The sequence below is a fragment of the Diadema antillarum genome, unplaced genomic scaffold (genome assembly GCF_040938485.1).
Source record: "Diadema antillarum isolate AM-2024a unplaced genomic scaffold, OU_Dant_1.0 scf00000133, whole genome shotgun sequence".
In the NCBI taxonomy this organism is placed as follows: domain Eukaryota; kingdom Metazoa; phylum Echinodermata; class Echinoidea; order Diadematoida; family Diadematidae; genus Diadema; species Diadema antillarum.
The window spans coordinates 551570-571020 of record NW_027271022.1 but is presented as its reverse complement, the minus strand read 5'-3'; the positions used below and the strand labels follow the sequence as shown (position 1 = coordinate 571020).

Genomic DNA, 19451 nt, shown 5'->3' with positions numbered 1-19451 from the left:
CTTCATCAAAGCATCAACTAGGGAAGAATGAACAGCTCCTATCTTCCAGCAAAACTCTTAGGCCTACGATAATTATTCATAACACTGTAGTAAAAGACAGCATGGCGCAACTCGTCACGGTGAATCAAACTGGATCGTTTAGAGAGCACACACCCTATACAAATCATTCTGTCGTAGGGTATCAGGAAAACAAAGACCTTTATGATATCTCTTAATGTAATCCACGAGGTTCATCAAAGGGATTCTGTCAAAAACAGTTTCACTTTAACAGTTCAAGAGTCCAGATGTCAAAGGATCTCTCTTCTCAGAATGAAACTAGAACCAGATCATCTATCAGACTCGTTAACACGAGTGTCATTCTCGTCATGTACTTAAGCGAAAACCTCATAAATCAGGTGGAATGAAAGCTTCAATTCATATGGACTGATAAACGTGTTGTCACATTCTATTGTCTGTTTAATGATTTACAGATATCATTCTAAAAACTCTTCTGACAACTCAGCCCGTTTGTTCTGGAAAAGATCCTAAGATATACCTTCAGTAGTTTAGGGGTTTTGGATCTGTTATTATACAATGTTTTAAGTGTGCAGCTGCAGATGCCTGCTTGATCTTTACGAAATTGTGTTCTTTGATTCACGATATGAAAATAAAGTAAAAGAACAAATAAGCAAACCAAAATGAATGAATGAATTAATTAATTCATTCATTCATTCATAAATAAATAAATGAATAAACAAATAAACACACTCTGTTTAGCCATTTTCGCCTTTGAAGAGCTTGTCCGACTTACCATCTCATTGCTGTTTTTGAGCATGGAGATGATAGATTGTGCAAATCAAGAGACAAAAAAAACAATTATCATTTGAGAAAGCAACATTTTCGACAACAAAAAACAATCTTGTCTCCTGGGTTCTATGCAGGAAAGGAGCATTACATGTTTCATCCATTATATTTCTTTATGCTATTGCATTTCTTTCGTCCAAACGGGGGGGGGGGGGGCAGTGTGAAAAAAAAAACCTGCACCAAGTAAACTTAATACTATGGCAGTTGGTATATTGATATGCAAACTTGCGGATAGTTAAAGGTAGCCAGCATGTGATTCTTGTTATGCCCCCCCCCCCCCCCCAAAAAAAAAAGGAAAAGAGAGAGGGAAAAATAAACATGTTGGACGAAAAATTCAATTGGTAGATCAAAAGGGGTCATCCCACTAGACCAACACCCACGAGTCATACAGCCCACGAATTCGACACTGGAAACAGGTCCATGAGTCATACAGCTCACGAGTCATACAGCCCATGAGTTCGACACTAGGCAAATAAAGCCCATGAGTTCGACAGATACAACACGAGGTTTAATGCGTCGGTCTCGTGGGCCTTGTTACCTTAGTGTCGAACTAATGGGCTGTATGACTCGTGAGCTGTATAACTCATGGGCTGTATATGACTCGTGAGCTGTATGACTCGTGGGCTGTATGACTCGTGGGTGTTGGTAGAGTAGGTGTAAATATCAAATTCTATTTTGATTTTGAAGTGGATTTTTTAGTCAACACTAGGCCCACTTGAAAATACAATTCTAGCCAAAGTATCATCGATTTTATGCCGATACATCATGGTTATTCCTCAGACAACCTGACTCTCTGTGCTGTTTGTTGAATCAGGGGTTCAGTTTTGTTCAGAAATTGTTCTCCTTGTTTGTTTGTTAGGGTCTGTTACTTCCTATCAATTCCTCCGTTTTCCCTTCCTGTTTATTGTCATTCTTATGATTTGAATTTTGTGTTTATTTATGATGTGTGTAAAAAGAGGTGTAGAAATCTATGTCGCCAAATCGAACGTCAAGGAAATAGACGCTATTTAACCAGCGCCACCACATCAACAAGGTTGATGACAACGATAACGATAATTATAGGATAATTGAACGTCAGCTAGTCGGTGCGCACTTTTGAGGCGACTGTGACCTCCGTGGTTTCCACGATAGATCACGCTCATTGATTTACATTAACTGGCCCTTAACTTGCAGAAAAGAATGTTTATTATGTAAGCTTACTGTACGTCGCTCTGCAAAAAGTGTCGTGACTGCCAAGCATGCACAATGATCATAAAGTAGTTTTGCTCTGTCAGTTTAGGAGCAATAAAGGGTATTTCAGTTTTATACGAGGCTCACTCTGCCACTCTGTTGTGGCAATAATCTATCATTCGACAGTAACAAATCAAAAAACTCAAATATATCATATCTGTTTTCGCCTCCGTGTTAAGTATACGCATATTTACGCGGGCGTCAAATGAGGCGATCGTACAGTGATATGTGAGGTGACAGTACACTAAGATGAGGTCTGGTCATTGGTATAGGGTTTGGCGCATACATTTTCTATTTCCCAGTCTCACATCCAGTTAAAGAAGTGGAACAATAAACTTAACATTTCCCGTTTCCCATGAGCTGTCATGAGATTTCAGCATATGGGGAAAATGGAGTATTCGAGTGAAATTCCTCCATGCGGTATAGTGTTTGCATGGATTCAGACATGACAGATGACTGTACAGTGATGTCAGGGGATAGTCCTGTGAGGTCTGATTTTCAACGAATTTGACCCATGTTCAGTAGGCCTAACGTTGATTCTAAAAAGAAATTTTTGAATTTCGATTACAAACTGTTACCTATTTTTGTTTTAATATATTATTAGCATGGAAAAAAACAACAACAACAACATATTTTCACTGATATTCTTCCTTTCTACACGTATAGTATACAAGCCGGCACAGTGATTTCGAATAATATAATTGAGATCCTGCAGTAGACATTGGTAGAGGGGCAGTTAGGCCACAAACTAGTCATTATTATTTGACACAACATCAAACCATAAGTAATAATTCTATTAAGAAATCACTGCCATTTTTTTTCGTTCGTGCCATGTATTACAGTTCCTGTTTACCTTTGGGAGCAGTGCTTTAAGATATGTTCAAGATATCACTTTTGAAGCATATGTATATATGTCAGTTGTATCACAAAACATCCTACTATTTAACATTTTTTTAATAAATCCTAAAATACAAGGAGATATGATTATTATTCTCATTAAACCACAAGTGTAGACGGTTTCGTATGGAAAATCTGTGTTATAACTATTGTTTGCACTTGGTGTATTTAACAATACTCAACATTGATTATATTGGTTCAAAATTTTACATTGGTTATTTCATTCCCTAACTCACATTAATTTAGAACTATTTTGAAACACTAATGCTGGGCTTTTGTTTCATCGGCAAATGGTAAATTATGCCTTTAAATAATTTTCGGATGCTAAAATTGAGGCGACTGGATTCTAATATATTCACCATGATGAATCCACCAAACAACTTTAATCAAATTCATCTAACGAGGAGACAAACATTCGGCATACATTTCTTATTCACATGAAGACATTTGACCCGTTGGGTCTCTTGTTTAATGTAAAATATATTTAGAGAGGAACAGTTTAAATGACTATTTCTGAGTGAGTGAGAATACACAGAAAAAAAACCTCACAAACTTGGTGATTAAGTTTGCTTTTCCTCCCCTGGCAACCAGCGGTATGCACCTAGAATCACCGCAATCTTTACACCATGTAACGTGATTTTCTGTTTGTATTTTGTGTTGAGTTAATACCAGATAAATAAACGGATAAATAAATTAATAGTAGTAATAATAATAATGATAATAATGATAATGATGATGATGATGATTGATAATAATAACAATAATAATAATAATAATAATGATAATAATAATAATAATAATAATAATAATAATAATAATAATAATAAAAATAACCTTGAATTGCGGGTTTCCTAATCAAGTTATAAATAAAAACATAAATGGCTGTATACACTTCTGGCCTTAAATGACAAACATCATGAAGGATAACATAATTACGAACTACAGTATTGCTGCATTAGTTTCGAAAGATAATATCGTATATTATTAGTAGAACTAAAATAAAAAAACAAACTTCAATGTCCATTTCTTTCGTGGTATAGTTGGTCACAATGACTTCATGAGCAATAAATTGACATGCTGATGTCATGTCCTCACAAATATTCCCTTAGCTCAATGGGCGTACAAAATATAAAGTTTACGTTCACTCAAAACAGTACCAACCTTCACCCGCACTTTTAAAAAGTCGGCAATGCTTGAGCATTGTATATCTAGAATGATTAATGTGTTAGTTTCAATTTCTTCTCCATCAGTTCCCTTTAATAAAACGTTCCCTTTAATAAAAAGTAACAAGGATTTGTAGGCCTATGTAAGCCAATTAAAGGGAAATTTGTGTTGCGATTTTTAACATATATACCTTCTTAATCTCTGTCCAGCGTCAACAGAAATTTCCACTGCTTTTATTCATCCCATTAAGGATATAGATGCAACTCACCTTTACCGTGAAGTTCACTTGGAAGTTTCGCTTTCATTTCACGCACCTGTTGCGCTATAAAGAATAACGATGATAGATCATTACATCATATCACTGCATAAACTATACATGAGAAAGTTTCGTGCGCACCCACCACGAGCAGGAATGGCAGGGCAGGTATAATAGTGGTCGAGCGATTGTGACGATTTGACATGCGTAAAGCCTGTATTGCATTCACTGACACAAATTACGCCATTTTCTGTGAGTACATGACCACTGAAACTAAGTGTTGTGTGGGCAATGCTCAAGTCAGGAGGTTTCTCCACGCCAAATGACGTGCCTCGTAGAGTCTGGATAAAGATTACGAAGAATTCAGTCATGGCTGTCAGACTAAACAAATGGATAATTGTAATAATCTTGTCTTCTTTCCCTCTTCTTATTTCTTCGGAGGTGATGCGTAAGTACTTTCGAGTCTTTCACAAAGTTTTATCCATTGGTTTCTTCTTCAGCTTTATAGCGCTTTGCCAAGAACCAACATTTTTTGTTTTAGTACCATTCAGACCATAAACGCATACAGATATTTAGCACACACACACACACACACACACAAATCTCAACGATTACCTCTTTGGAATACACAGTTCAGAAAATTTATCGATGCTCTAGTTGATTTTTTTAATGGAAGTCTCCAATGACATACTATTAATAGTTGTAAAGATGACAGAAACATTTTCTGAAAAAAAAGATATGTGTGGTTTATTTGTGGATTTTTCTTCTTTTTTGTCATGCTTGCTTCCCTGAGCTTACAGTATGAAAAAAGCAAATTTTTTATTTGCTTTGTGGATACATCAACGTGGATTCATTAATTGTATAGGCCTATCAAAAGGAGTCTCACATCATTTGAGAAAAAAAAATGGTATATTCATCAAACCTTAAGTTTAAACTAACCAACTGATGCTTGTGCCTTTTGTTCTGGTTTTCGGCACTGATTCTAGGTCACACAGTCAACTGTTCGAAAGATGTCACTACCATTTGGATGCAGGCAGATTCTGTAAATCACTTAGTAGCTGACAGGTGGGAAATAGAAGCAACTGATGATCAGAGAATGGTCTTATGGCTGCAATCAACCAACAACCTGAACGTAAGAGTTACCGCAGAGGATGAGATGTCAACCATCAAAAATGAAATTCAAGTGAGAAATTACATAAAATCTCCGCCGATCTTCTCACTTGGCCACAAGCTGAAACTTCGACTATATGGACCTGATTTGGGGATACGACTACCCAGTGATAGTAAATATCACGGCTTCATGTTTAACAGGTACGTTTCGTTTTAAATGTTGAAGACACAGTTTAAGTTAATTTCTGAGGTGAAATCACTCGCCATTTTCTTTTCAACGTTCCTTTCCACTCTCTAGCTCTATTTGATATCGTGGGGCCACGAGTTATGGGATAAAAATGATGATGAATTTATTAAGATTAGAAAGTTTCTCACAAAAGAATTAGAAAGACTTAGATGCAAATCCCTTTTCGTGTTCGTGAGAGATAGAACCGATTTGTTTTTTTAATTACATATTGTTCAGCTGTTGTTAAGCATACGAGAAACTTTTTGCGCTGACTGCAAAGATGATATGAATACTCTTGTCAACATCAAACACAATGTTACTGACAATGACAAATTTCAATGTTGCGCATTAAATCTCTGTTATGAACCTCGTAAACCTGAAACGTCTCTTTATTTTGACCGAAAAGTAAGAATAAAGATGGGTGATGTATTTTGCATTGTTATCTACATGTAGTGTGAAACACTTTGCATTGCATATCATAATGTGATATGCAATGCAAAGTGTTTCATTAGTAATCTCAAATGTACCGGTATAAGATTATATGAGTTTATAATTATAAAGTCATACACCGGTACAGGGCAGAAGGCAAGAGGGCATTTTGATTAGACGTAGTACTTCTGATCGTATGACATGGGAGTTACCTTGAGTTACCTTGAAGGCCATACTGCAGGCCTTGCAGTCACGGTGATGAGATTACTAATGATACAGTACAACTACTATCATAGATAAAAAGAAAAAAAAAAGATTGAAAGAATGTAATACCACCGAAAAAAATTAGTAAAAAGAAAATAATAGTGCTACTGTTAAAACACCCAGAAACACGCATGAGCCGATTACTTATTTCAAAAGATGTAATATTCATATGGTAAATCTGGCAAAAATATTATGCCCAAAGTGCGCTAAATGGAAAAAAAATTGTTTTTTTTTCTATAAGATATTGATACTGCTTTTTCAGTCCGTGGGTATTAATAACAACGAGATTTGGGGAGGGGGAGGAAAGTACATTGTAGTTGTTCCATACAAGATCTAATGCTTTGCTCTGAAAAAAAAAGCTTCAAATTGTTCAAATCAAGAACCTTTTCTTTAGTCTCCATATCATCAAAAATTTATGGACGAGCAGCTTGGAGAAAAGAACATCAAAGCCAGTGAACATAAGCATTCAAATTGTCACTTTATATGGAATCTACGCATAAATCTGCAGTGCGAAGAGATTCCGCTCCGTCTCTAGGACCACCCTGTTTATTCCAATTACTAACATCTCTCTGTGGCAAAAAAGTCTTTGTCCTATCGACTCTGGCAATCTCAAAGTAGTTCTCGGGTTTGGTTAACAAGACAAGAAAGAATTATTACATTGATCTCAAAGAAAGCAGAAAGTTTTACTTTCCGGTCTGCAGATTTACGGACGGTGAAATATTCATAATGATGAATGTGGATCTTTATGACAAAAACGAAACGAAATAAAAAAAAACTACTGCAAGATCTTAAACACATAGTTGCACTGTAATACACATCCAAGTAGAGGCAAAATGAACTGATACGAACTGATGGAATATCTTTTTGTCGAGCATTTAAGTTAACCAATGAATTATCGTGATTTACTACAGCTTGTCAAGCTTCTTTCTTTCTCGTTGACAATGTTTGTCTATGTCACTAAAGTTGTAAACAATTCTGCCTTGACACATTTTTCATTCAAATCAATTCACCGCAAAACCAAGAAAATAATCTTATTTCTTAGTAATTGTTTGTTTTTATTTTCATTTTGAGAGGGTTTGTGTGTGTGTGTGTGTGTGTGTGTGTGTGTGTGTGTGTTGTTTTCGTTCGTTGTATTCCTTGTTCTGGTTGTTGTTGTTGTTGTTGTTGTTGATGTTGTTGTTGTTGCTTTGTTTTGTTTTTACTGATAAAAGCTTATTTTGTTGTAATATCGAATTAGATCTTCCGGCTATGCAGTTCGCTGAGCAACGTTCTCCTCTCGAGGGGTATGTAGTACAGCAATCAACCACGGACAGCTTCGTTTGCAGTGACGGTTTTACTGACCAGGTTGCGGATTCGACCTGTAAAGAGCTTGGTTTCCCAACATTTCAAACTCATTTTTCCTCAGTTTTACCTTCTTTCCTGAACGCGTCAAAGTGGATCAAGGCCAAAAATTGTCCTCAAAGTGAGTAATGTAGATTTTTTAAAATGTCCCTATCATTGTAGTTCTCAACGGAAGACTGTTTAAAGTGTGAATATATACATATTACTCAAAATTAATAATAAAGATAATGCGATCAGCATAGCAATCATTTCGCATTTTCAAATTTTGATTTTTTTTTCAAAATGTTTTTGAAGAGTGATTAAGAAACTCTCTCTCTCTCTCTCTCCAAATGTGCAAATATAGGCCTATACCTGTATGAAATTGTACCATTGCGCTTGTACAGTCTACTCAAAGCCCTCCTTCATATTCAACAAAAGAGTTATGAAATATGTGTTCAAATGGTAGTAATGGCCCGTGTTATAGATAATAGTATAGTAGTCAACATCTCTACTTGATGTCTGTGCAGTGTTCGTTCGCAGGCATTTTACAATATTTCTGATGGCATTACTGATTGACAGTTGTTACTCACCAGTCATACAACCAGATGAAGTTAAAATGGGTATCTTGGTGGTTTGAAAGACATGTTACATTGTCATTTGCATGAATCTTATTTTTGCATGCTTGTTTATTCAACGCCTGTAAATGTATGAGGAAACGCTCATTAAGCCTCCCAAATTTACCGAAATGTTTCGTCCTCTATGAAATATGCCGATTGTTAATGGATTAAGATTTACGAATTACAGGTTGTTTGACATTATTGATGAGACATTTTGTTGGGGTTCTTTGGTAATATTATTGTGAACATGCAAGCTGTGAAAATCTGAAAATAAGAAAAACAAAGACAACAAATAGATCTGAAATTACTCCATGCAGAAGCAATTTCAAATATTTAGGACTTCAGACTATACTCAAATTATCCTATCAAATTGTATCGATGCAAATGCGGCTTATGAACTGTGTCAATATTTTATGAACATTTTTGGCAACCTGTTTCTACAAGAGGCATGTCATGATATATTCAGACAAAGCTATTCTTCTTTTGAGTGTTTTTTTTTTCAAGGTAATTGGTAATCATGAATGCTTGATTGTAACATTAGATATTGATGGCTACAATGTAAATATGTTACTCTTGTTTTAAGGGAGCAATAACTTCTTCTGAATTATTGTGCTTCGGGGCGTTTAAACGTCCAGATTGTGATGATGATAACGCTTCTTAGGAATGGGAAAAGTAGCGTATTTCACAACCGAGAATACTAAATGCACTTTACAAATGAAGTGAACTAAGCTATTTTTTTGTAAAGAATACTTCATAAAATCACATGAGAAATACGGGCACATGCTCCTCTTTCAAATATGACTTTTTTTACATCGATTGCTGTGCTCTTATTGTATTCATGTCAACTTTGTTATGATGGGGTAAATATGTTGGGTAGTGCATCTCTTTTTGAAGCCATTTCCGCTTACTCGACCTCTGTTTTCTTTTTCTGTGAATGAAGTTTCATTGGCCTCTTTAAACGAAGTCTAAACTAGCAGTCTATCACACATACACATTTATTCTGGAATAGTCTTTACTCGAACGTTGGTAATAATCTTGTTTCACAGATTCGGGAAGTGCAGTGCATTGTTCGTGGACAAGTACCGAATGCACTTCTCATACAGCTGTAGAGCTCAAATGCCGAGGTAGGAAAGTCTATAATACGTAGTTTGACGATGAGTTCTAAATCCTTTCACTTGTTCTTTGGATGTATGATGTATCTAAATTTGTGGAAGAATGTACTTTAAACTATATTTTGCGATCAGTAATGCGTTTACACGTACTTGTATTTGATATATCACACGCACGCACACAAACACTCAGACAAACATATACATATTGATTTTATTGTTGTTTATGCTGTATCGATGCTCGTCCACCGGTTACTATAAGTTATCTGATATAAGTTTCAAGCTATTGTCTAAAAATTACACAAGATTGTAGCAGTAAGAATCGAAAGTTTATTATTTCTATCAGCACACTGTCAAGCATACTACCCTTCTGCCCATGGACAACATCATAGCAGTCTAATCAGTCTAAAACATTGCAGAAATAAACCAAATTTCAGATTGGTAGATTGTTACTTGTTTGTTAGATAAAAATCTCTGGTAAAGGCTGTACGCTGAGGATGGTTAAACTATTTGGTTGAAAGAATATTCATGCCAGTATTTCATCAAAAATCAACGGGCGTGCTGTATTTCTGTTATCCTGGAGCATCAATATGTCCTCTCACAGAACCAGGTTTTCTCGGATGCTACGTAAAACCATCGACCTCGTCGGGCAGTGATCCTTTTCAGGGACTACGAAGACATGACGTGGAGACCGAACTGGAGTGCGTCTCCATATGCCGAGTACGGACACGGAGACAAATCGGTGATGTAGCAGTTATATACCAAAGAACCTGCCTTTGCATGTCATCAGAGACACTCGTTACTATTTCTTCCCCTCTGGGTTACCGTTACATTCACGAATGGTCATCATGTCCAACTATGGCCGAACTGAATGTCAGATCCGGTGTATATAATGCATTTGATGGTGAGTGATGTTCAAGAATATCCCAGTCAAAAATTGTTAATATTTGCTGTATACACGACGGTCGTGTCGGATTGGTAGTTCTATAAGTGACATGACAGCAATCTATGATTGACTTGAGAGATACTAAAAAATTAAGAGCTGACTCCATTCACCATAAGTGAGGTACAGAAAGGCACTGGAATTAATCTCACAAAGTAAAATTATAAGGTTCTATTCTTACGTAAGGTGCTTCTTACCACAACTTTCAGATTGACTGTAATGATATCGAATGGGCGGGGGGATTACAGACAGTGATAGAAATTCCGTCGAAGTTGTACACAAAAGTAAAAGTCGTAGCATTTGTTTTCACGTAATGCAAACATATTGACAGAGTTGTGCATATCACCACTTCACAACTCACCTTCTATTTTATTTATTCATTTTTTACAAAAATGCATGTACATTGTATTACCAAAGTGATTTTACTTTTCGATAAAGCTAGTGCAGCATTTTAGTCCCTGGAAAGTGTCATTGTTACACGGAAATTGCACTACATACTGCAATATTTCTTATTTTGTTACTGATTTCCTGCCAAAAGGAATAAGTGAATGTAGTGAAAATTTGAGTGGAGAACAATTTTTAGGACATGATGCAAGGGAATAATGATACAAACATTGCTCATAATTATTGCCTTGATTTGTAGTTTCCTATGGATTTTGCGACCAACTTGACATTGTCCAACACGGACAATGGAATTCCAGCGTCACATGGTTTGGTTCCATGGCAACTCTCACATGCGATGACGGTTACGTCATCAATGGTAACGCTACATTACAGTGTGTTGGACGACCTGGACGGTCGACTTACTTCCCAGTTTGGAACTCGTCGATACCATCTTGCGAAGCGGTCGAGAGTAAGACCTCAATTTTAAGAGCATCTTTGTGCAAATTGTTCTTCTCATTTTCCTATGCTTGTGACTGTCAGATGCAGTTCCTTAGTTCATATAGACGGTGAAGAAAAGGGTCTTTTATGATTTATTTTTAATTGGCGAATTTCGCCGAACAAAGATACAATTATAATTATTTCCTAAGAAGTCGAAGGAGCATCAAATGCTTTGTCGACTTTCAATTTTAGATTTAAATTTAAATTCTAAACTCGCGCTTATAGGATTCATGAAAAATGACAGTTGTCTCACCATAAGTAAGTAACAAGTTACGAAATGAGCACTCAGCTCTTTTACATAAGCTTTATACCTTTATCATAAAGCCACTATTGTGACGTTAACATATTGTAGAGAGAGGGCTGCACATGGAATAAAAACACCATAAACGGTTAGTGCCACTTTCCTCAAACATTTTTTTTCCGAGTGTTTGCCTAATCTTTCTTAATTCCCAGAATCCGCACGTTATTTTGGGGAGATTTCCCTTTAAAGCCATTGAAGTTGCAGACATTAGAAAAAGAAATGTGAAGCTTCGTCATTAACATAGAATCAACGAAGAAGTGTTGTCATCGTTGCAGGCCACTTCTGTAGTGACGTAATTTATCAAATCAAAACCAGGAAGTCACGCTGCCTCTCTCACATTTGCATTGTCTTTCAATAAGAGATCAAATCGAGCACCATGCCAACACAAACAGAAAACAGACAATGGAAAAAGACAAATGAAAATCAGCGATGTAGCGGAAAGGTTTTATCTTACCAGTGGTGAAACTTTCAGCTCTCAAGATTACCCGGCTAAATTTGTTATGTTACTTCATCTTGTCTCTCTCATGAAAATGGAGGATGTCAAATGCATATTTTGCATAGCCTTCTTCCTTTAGATTAGGAGGATTCACATGCAATCTTATTATACAAACGAAAATAAGAATTGAAGACGGAACAATGCTTTGAATATTTTGGAAGTCTTCTTCAAATTCAAAGTTATTGATTGACACAATTCTTCTAGATGCCAAATTCAGTTTCAATTTCATTTTTTTTTTCATATTCCTCCAGATAATGATGTACAAAAATAAGGATTATAACAAATAATACACAAGTTACAAAATACAAATTAGGTGAAACATTCCAACATGAAATAACGCGTTATGATTAATTTAGAAGTATTCATGACTATGATCTGGCAAAGTAGGGAAAAGGTATTATGATAATAGGGCTCAATAAAGACAAGCTACGTAAAGTCGAAGGCCCTGGTTATAGGTACATGGATTTATGTGTTGCTGATGACAATCTAGAGCAAAAAATTAAGTGGGGGAATGTAAGAAACAAAACAAAACAAAGCAAAATGAAAACTTTTGTAATATATGACAAGACTCAGAGAAGGCAAATAATGCAACTGTAAATGATGCATTACTCCCTTTCCATGTCAGGTTCGACAATTTCAGCGCCAAGGATGTTTTGCAATCATCCTGGTAACGTGTCTAACGGAGAGTGGAACTCGACCGTGGCCATGGTGACGTCACTAGAATCTTCAGTAACTCTCATTTGCGATGATGGTTACGTCATCAATGGCAGTGCCACATTGCTATGTGTGACATCCAGGGACAGCAACCTACCAACCTGGAATGCATCAGTTCCAACTTGCCAGCCTGTGGAAACCGAGTCTCATGGTACGTGTTTACTTCTTTTAATTAAACCATGAAAGACGAATACCGTGACAGCAAACTAATCATTTGCCATGATCTGCAACTGTCACTTTAACCAATAAGTCATACCAGTGGCGGATCCAGAGGGGGCACACCGGGCGCGTGCCCCCTCTTTATTTATTTTTTTTTTGGTTAAAACAAAAGAAATAAAAAGAAAAAAGTGGGGGACACGTGCGCCCCCTCTCCTTTAATAATGTAAATGCGCCTGTGCCTTCTACGGAATTTCTGGATCCGTCCCTGCATACTGTAATTGGCACGAGATGTTTACGCCAGTTTTTGTTTGCCCAAAGTGCTTCCTATAATCAATGTTCTATCATCTCCGCAGGTAAGGAGCCGAAATGTGATCACCCTGGTAACGGTTCGCACGGAAAATGGGATTCAAACAACACGCTGCTTAGATCCACGATAACGCTGACTTGTGATGAAGGTTTCGTCCTCAATGGAAGTGCAACGTTGCAATGTGTGGCGTCATCCAACGATAGTCTGTCGTCATACTTACTAGTTTGGAACGCATCGATCCCATCTTGCCAAGAAATTGAAGGTAAAAACTTAATGCTCAATTCTAGGCCTTCATCATTTACGCCTTCTTTGACTCGACAATCTCCGCACTTGCCATACACGTGGTAGTAACATTCATCGTTAGGTAATTGTTCAACGTCAAATGTGAATATTTAACAAAGCCACTAACGAGTGAGCGCTGACTGCTTTAAAGGAGCACTCACAATACCGACGGGTTTTAATTCTCATCTGAATGACAAGGCAGTGAAGATAAAGTGAACAAGGGAATTCAAGAATGAGAGTCAATTCTTTAGTTACGAAAGATCAAGAGGTTAATATAAACTGTGGACTTTGAATGTAACCAGTAATGGAGTGCTAACCGTGAATTACTGTCTCCAGCATGTTTAGTGAGGCGTAAGTGCATCTTCTTTACGCAAAGTGACACAAACAAGATAAGAGATATCGACACACATCCATTGCAAATATGTGACCCTGCACCTCAAAACAAACAAAAAGTCGCCAGACATGAATTTTTAGTTAAAACCATATTCTGAAAGAGCAGACTTTAAGCTTTAAAATGATGTATAACTCAAATCAAATGGACTCTCCTAACCTATCTAAATATTGGAAAGAAAGCACAAACTTAGGGAAAGTGTGAACTGAGAAAAGAGGCTCTGAAGTACAGTGTCTATTCAAGCGCTTTAATCTTTACCAAACCGTGCTGGCTGTGCGATGAATGGGACAAAAAACAGGAAGTAAACCACCGGAGTAACAACAATGAAGGGATTATCAGATTAAACTAAAATTAAATATGCCTCATTAACACATTCTGTCCATGATTAATGCCAACTTTCAAAGCAGTAGCACTATTCTTTCAAAAGTTATTAGAGTTGAAAGTGAGGAGTGTGGACAAAGTTTTTAAGAAATGAAAAAGCGATTCTAAAGAAACACCTAATCACACTATTCTACCAAATGTTCGAGATAAACTGCTAAAAAACACACTTTCCTGCCCGTTTTATGATACCAAATTTTAGCATAATGTAAAAGAAGACCCGTTCTTTCAGAAAATATGAAAAAGTCAAGTTCGGCTAGGTTGACCCATTTCACTTATTTTCAGTCCTCGCGCAAAATCAGTGTGTGCGACTTTATGTTCGTTTTGAGGTGCACGGTCACATATACAGTATCTATTGTAGTGATTCATGCATAGATTGGAATTTTGGAAATAGAGGGTCGTTATAGGTTTATGAATATCTTAATGCACTCCTGGTGATAAAAGTGATAATATATATATATATATATATATATATATATATATATATATATATTTGTGCGTGTGTGTGTGTCCCCTGTCGCCTTTCCAGGTAACGAGGTGGAATGTGAGCATCCTGGTATTGTGTCGCACGGAAAATGGGATTCAAACACCACCCAGCTTGGATCCATGGTAACACTAGACTGTGATGAAGGTTACGTTCTCAATGGTAATGCAACGCTGTCCTGTATGGCGTCAGCTAACAATGGTCATTCGACACCACAGCCACCATTTTGGAACGCATCTATCCCATCGTGTCAAGAAAGCAAAAGTAAATACCCAATCTGACATCACGGATTAGTGTACAGCACCAAAGGAACTCCCCATATTACCATTATGCAGTAATGTGCAATTGCAAAATAAAGTGGCTTTATCTTGATCTTGGAGGCTAAAATCGATTTCCGATGAGAACATCGGGGGTTCTGGTTAAAGCTAAATGGGGACTTCAAAGTCCCATACGGAAGGAGTTAACTTCGAGAGAGCAAACACGCGTCCGACAGTCCTCTTCCTCGGACCAATGAAGTGGCAAATTGTGTTGTTGCTACAATCAAGGGAATCAAACGTTCTAAGAATAGACGTCTATACAGTTATATCAATTCTGTAACTAAAGCTCATCTCCTGTACTTATACAACAAACATCGGAAAATACATTTCAGTGGTGTGTGGGATCATAATTATTTTTACGAATTGCACCGGCAAGAATATTTTGCGTGATGCTTGTACCACATCGACATAATGTATTTTTGCACAAAGAGAAAAAAAAAACCAGATTCACATCCTTGAGGATCTTTATATTTTTTCACTTTCAGGCACAAAAAAGGGGGAGTGTGGGACTATCTGACTAGATGGAGTAGCAAATGTTCGTTTCATAGCGTGGTTGTAGGCTTCACTAATATAGGCCGCTGAATCGTGATATTTCTTCTTCTCTTCAGGTAATTTTCCTGTCCTGCTGATTTGGCTGATAGCTTCGTCTGTGGCTTTCATCACGCTGCTTCTGCTCATCATTGCGGCTTGGTGTCATCAAAGAAAAAAGTAAGCCTTTCAGTTTGTTCTGGTTAAAAATTATAACTTTCACGAAAAATTTCCAAACAGGATGGAGACCATGACATTGCAATTTCTGAAAATATTTGAAGCAATTACATAATTATCTATGTTATTTCTTGTTTTCTGATAAAACAACCTGTTGTTCTCGAGAGGGTTAGCTTCTCACTTGGTCATTGCTCTGCGGTCAAGAATGAACTCTGCGATCTTTGTTCCTAATTAATTAGCCACTAATGTCATCCATCTCCTTCCCCAAGGGAAAAGAAAAGAACATTTAACGATCAAAATTGTTTTTTTTTCTCGATAGCCTTGGGAGAGCTTATAAACGGAGCATTTCATAGTCACTGGTTTTTCAGTTTTATAGTATCATGTGTCTTGATGTCAACTCATTACAGATACAAACGCTCGCACGATCCTACTCAGATCGATGGTGACATGACTGGCATCCAACCTACAGGTCCTGTTAATCATGCTGCTAACACTACGTTCTCACTTTATACCATGATGCCTCCAGTCAGCCATACCATTAGACCTGGAGAATACCCCATGCCTGCACGAGAAGAAGACTCTTCATTTGATCAAGATCATATTTACCAAGATGCTGACGAGGTACGCAGAAATGTTGCCGAGATGCAGCGAATCTCGGGTGGAGCCGTTTCTTCAGAACTGAGCAGGTATCACGGCTCGTCCACTGCACATCTTATGTTGGCAAGTGAGCAATCATTTGGTGGTCAGTGCCTGATGGCAACATTGCCTCGAAAGCCACAGAGTGGAGTTGAGGAATGTGAATACGATAAACTTGATTCCACGGGTATCGGCAGTGTCACATCTTGTCGAGGGACTGCGACGAGGCAAGTCCGTCTGTTTGACGAAACAGAGTACAACTCGCTGGAATCTGCAAAGGGGCCTGCAAGCAATTGCATGAGCAAACGCGCAGAGTCCGCCAGCTGTGTGATGAAAACTTACCCCACAGAGGAGGAAAGGCCAATGAATTCCTCATTGAATGGACAATCTGGAGGAACTCTGGAATGGAATGACTCTTATGACAATAGTGAATACGTCAGCATCGATGAGGCGATCCCAACGGACGACGAGCGCAAACCAACCAAGTACCAACCGACGTCTGACTACACTTTAGTGGAAGATTCGACAGTAAACACCACGAGCTTCCCTTTCAGCACGGCTCATCACCATTCAATCCCCGATGAAGTCCTCTACGATGAAGTGGACTCAGGTAATCCCGATGACATCACTATCTGCCAGGCACCACAGTTTCTTTCTGCATTCGATTCGGATGACTACAGCCTGTTGAATTCTTTCCCAAACTCTCCACGACAAGATTATAACTGCGATGGCAAGGGCTGTGAGAGTGAAGACGAAATGACAACGACTTCTTCTGTCACAGCACGTAGGGGCGAGGAAATGTATGCCAAAGTGCATAAACAGGGAGGTGGAAGTTTTACTAGAAACAATTCCACTGACGGACATAAAGGCACCTCAGAAAACGAAAATGGCGTTGAGACTACACTTGCTGAACTCTATGCGAAGGTGGACAAGAGAGGAGGAAAGTTGTCAAATGAGGCTGGTTCTGTTCCAACATATATGGGCGAAGAACTGTATGCTGAAGTGAGTAAGCAGAGAGATCTACCTTCAAAGGGAAATGGTTTCATTGACGGACAGCAAGGCACTTCAGAAAACGAAAATGGCGCTGAAATTGCACTTACTGAACTCTATGCGAAGGTGGATAAGAGAGAAGAAAAGTTATCTAATGAGGCTGGTTCTGTGTCACCATTTAGAGGCGAGGAACTATATGCCGAAGTGAGTCAGAGAGATCTACCTTCAAAAGGGAACGGTTTTATTGACGGGCAACAAGGCACTTCAGATATCGAAAATGGCGTCGGAACTGCACTTGATGAACTCTATGCAAAGGTTGATAAGGGACAAGGAAATTTGTCAATTGGGGCTAGTTCTATGTCATCTTTTGGAGGCGAGGAACTGTATGCCAAAGTGAGTAAACAGAGAGATCGACATTCACAAGGAAATGGTTTCGGTGACGGGCAACAAGGCACCTCAGAAAACGAAAATGCGGCCGAAACTGCACTTGATGAACTGTATGCAAATGTGGATAAGAAGGAAGGAAACTTATCAATTGAGGCTAGTTCTGTGTCATCTTTTAGAGGCGAGGAACTTTACGCCGAAGTGAGTAAGCAGACTGCTGGAGCTCCAAAGGGAAACGGTCTCAATGACGGACACCAAGGCACCTTAGGCGGCCAAAATGACGCCAAAAATACACTTGCTGAACTCTACGCAAATATTGATGCGAAAGGATGAAATATCTAGTAGGCCTAAAGCCCTAACCCTGTCAAAAATTAACATTTTCCTTCCGTATTGTACACTGTAGTTATACAACTGATCGAGAGGGGCAGACTTGAGGCTTCTTCAAGAATTGGTTTCAGAATTAAATGTATTATAGGTATACATCCTCTCCGCACACACACTACACATTCACCATGCTCAATAATACACACCATAAAACCCGATGACAGAATATTAATCAAATAAAGTATAATGCACATGCTCACGGACATTGGCCCAATGCATGATGATGTAAATTCGCATTTGCGTTAAAAGGCATGACGTGAACACGTGGTACATGTAATCTAATCAGTATTGAAGTACATTCCTAAGAGACTGAATAACATACTTCATCATTATACATAGGGACGATAATGTATAGGGGCCTACACGTAAAACAGAAAAAAAATGACTATAATAAGCACTTACACTATTTATACTGTAGATGATTCACAAAATTAATGTCTCTTTGAGTACACAGCTGATTCAATAAAATTATCTAATTCTAGTGACATGAAACAAAGATAACCTTGTTGAAAAGCAGAAAAAGAAACGAAATTATGTACCCAGGAGCTTTAATGTAAATATATATACATATATATATATATATATATATATATGAATATATATATATATATGAATATATATATATATATATATATATATGAATATATATATATATATATATATATATATATATATATAATTATAATCATTTTGTACCGTACGTGCATATACGTGAGCATGTAAAGAGCTGGAAAGATGACTTTCAATATGCTTCCTTGAGACCATTGCTGAATGGATAAACCAGTAATCTTGGGCAGACATGTGAGAAGAGAGAGAGAGAGAGAGAGAGAGATTGAGATAAGGGGCGGGGAGAGGAGACCTGAAAATCAAATGATAAAAAAAAGCGAAACGCTTTACCGTCTCTGAAGTAAAAGTTGCGCTGGACTTCTTGTAATTCGTATGCCGTTATCGGTCATTTTTTCTAGTCTTATCGTTTCCAACATCTTTATCTCCTTTGTTGTTATCGTCAGTCATTATAACATTTATCATGTAGAATTCTGATTATTTCTTTCTGGTTTTGTGAAATATGATGTGTTCATCCAATAACTGTATACTGGTAAACAAATATCACGAGTGTAAAAACGGGAGTAGAATTAAGAGACAGTAAATAAGTATTGTGGTATAAAGAAGAGATTGAAAAGTTTGTCTCACAGCTTATTTTTATATACAAGAGCTACACATTCTTTGCTCTAC

The 19451-nt window shown here is 37.5% G+C and overlaps 1 protein-coding gene and 1 long non-coding RNA gene across 2 annotated transcripts; both read left to right on the top strand.

The window, feature by feature from the left end:
• Nucleotides 1-7660: 7660 nt before the first annotated feature.
• On the top strand, nucleotides 7661-10167 carry LOC139720757 (uncharacterized). Its single transcript, XR_011710178.1, has 3 exons — nucleotides 7661-7881; nucleotides 9403-9480; nucleotides 10070-10167. It is a non-coding gene; the product is annotated as an uncharacterized lncRNA (long non-coding RNA).
• A 797-nt stretch (nucleotides 10168-10964) lies between these two features.
• On the top strand, nucleotides 10965-18167 carry LOC139720789 (uncharacterized). Its single transcript, XM_071632129.1, has 6 exons — nucleotides 10965-11261; nucleotides 12713-12952; nucleotides 13314-13529; nucleotides 14848-15066; nucleotides 15728-15827; nucleotides 16232-18167. The coding sequence occupies exons 1-6, from the start codon at nucleotides 11129-11131 to the stop codon at nucleotides 18165-18167; spliced, it is 2844 nt and encodes a 947-aa protein (XP_071488230.1). The 5' UTR covers nucleotides 10965-11128.
• Nucleotides 18168-19451: the final 1284 nt, after the last annotated feature.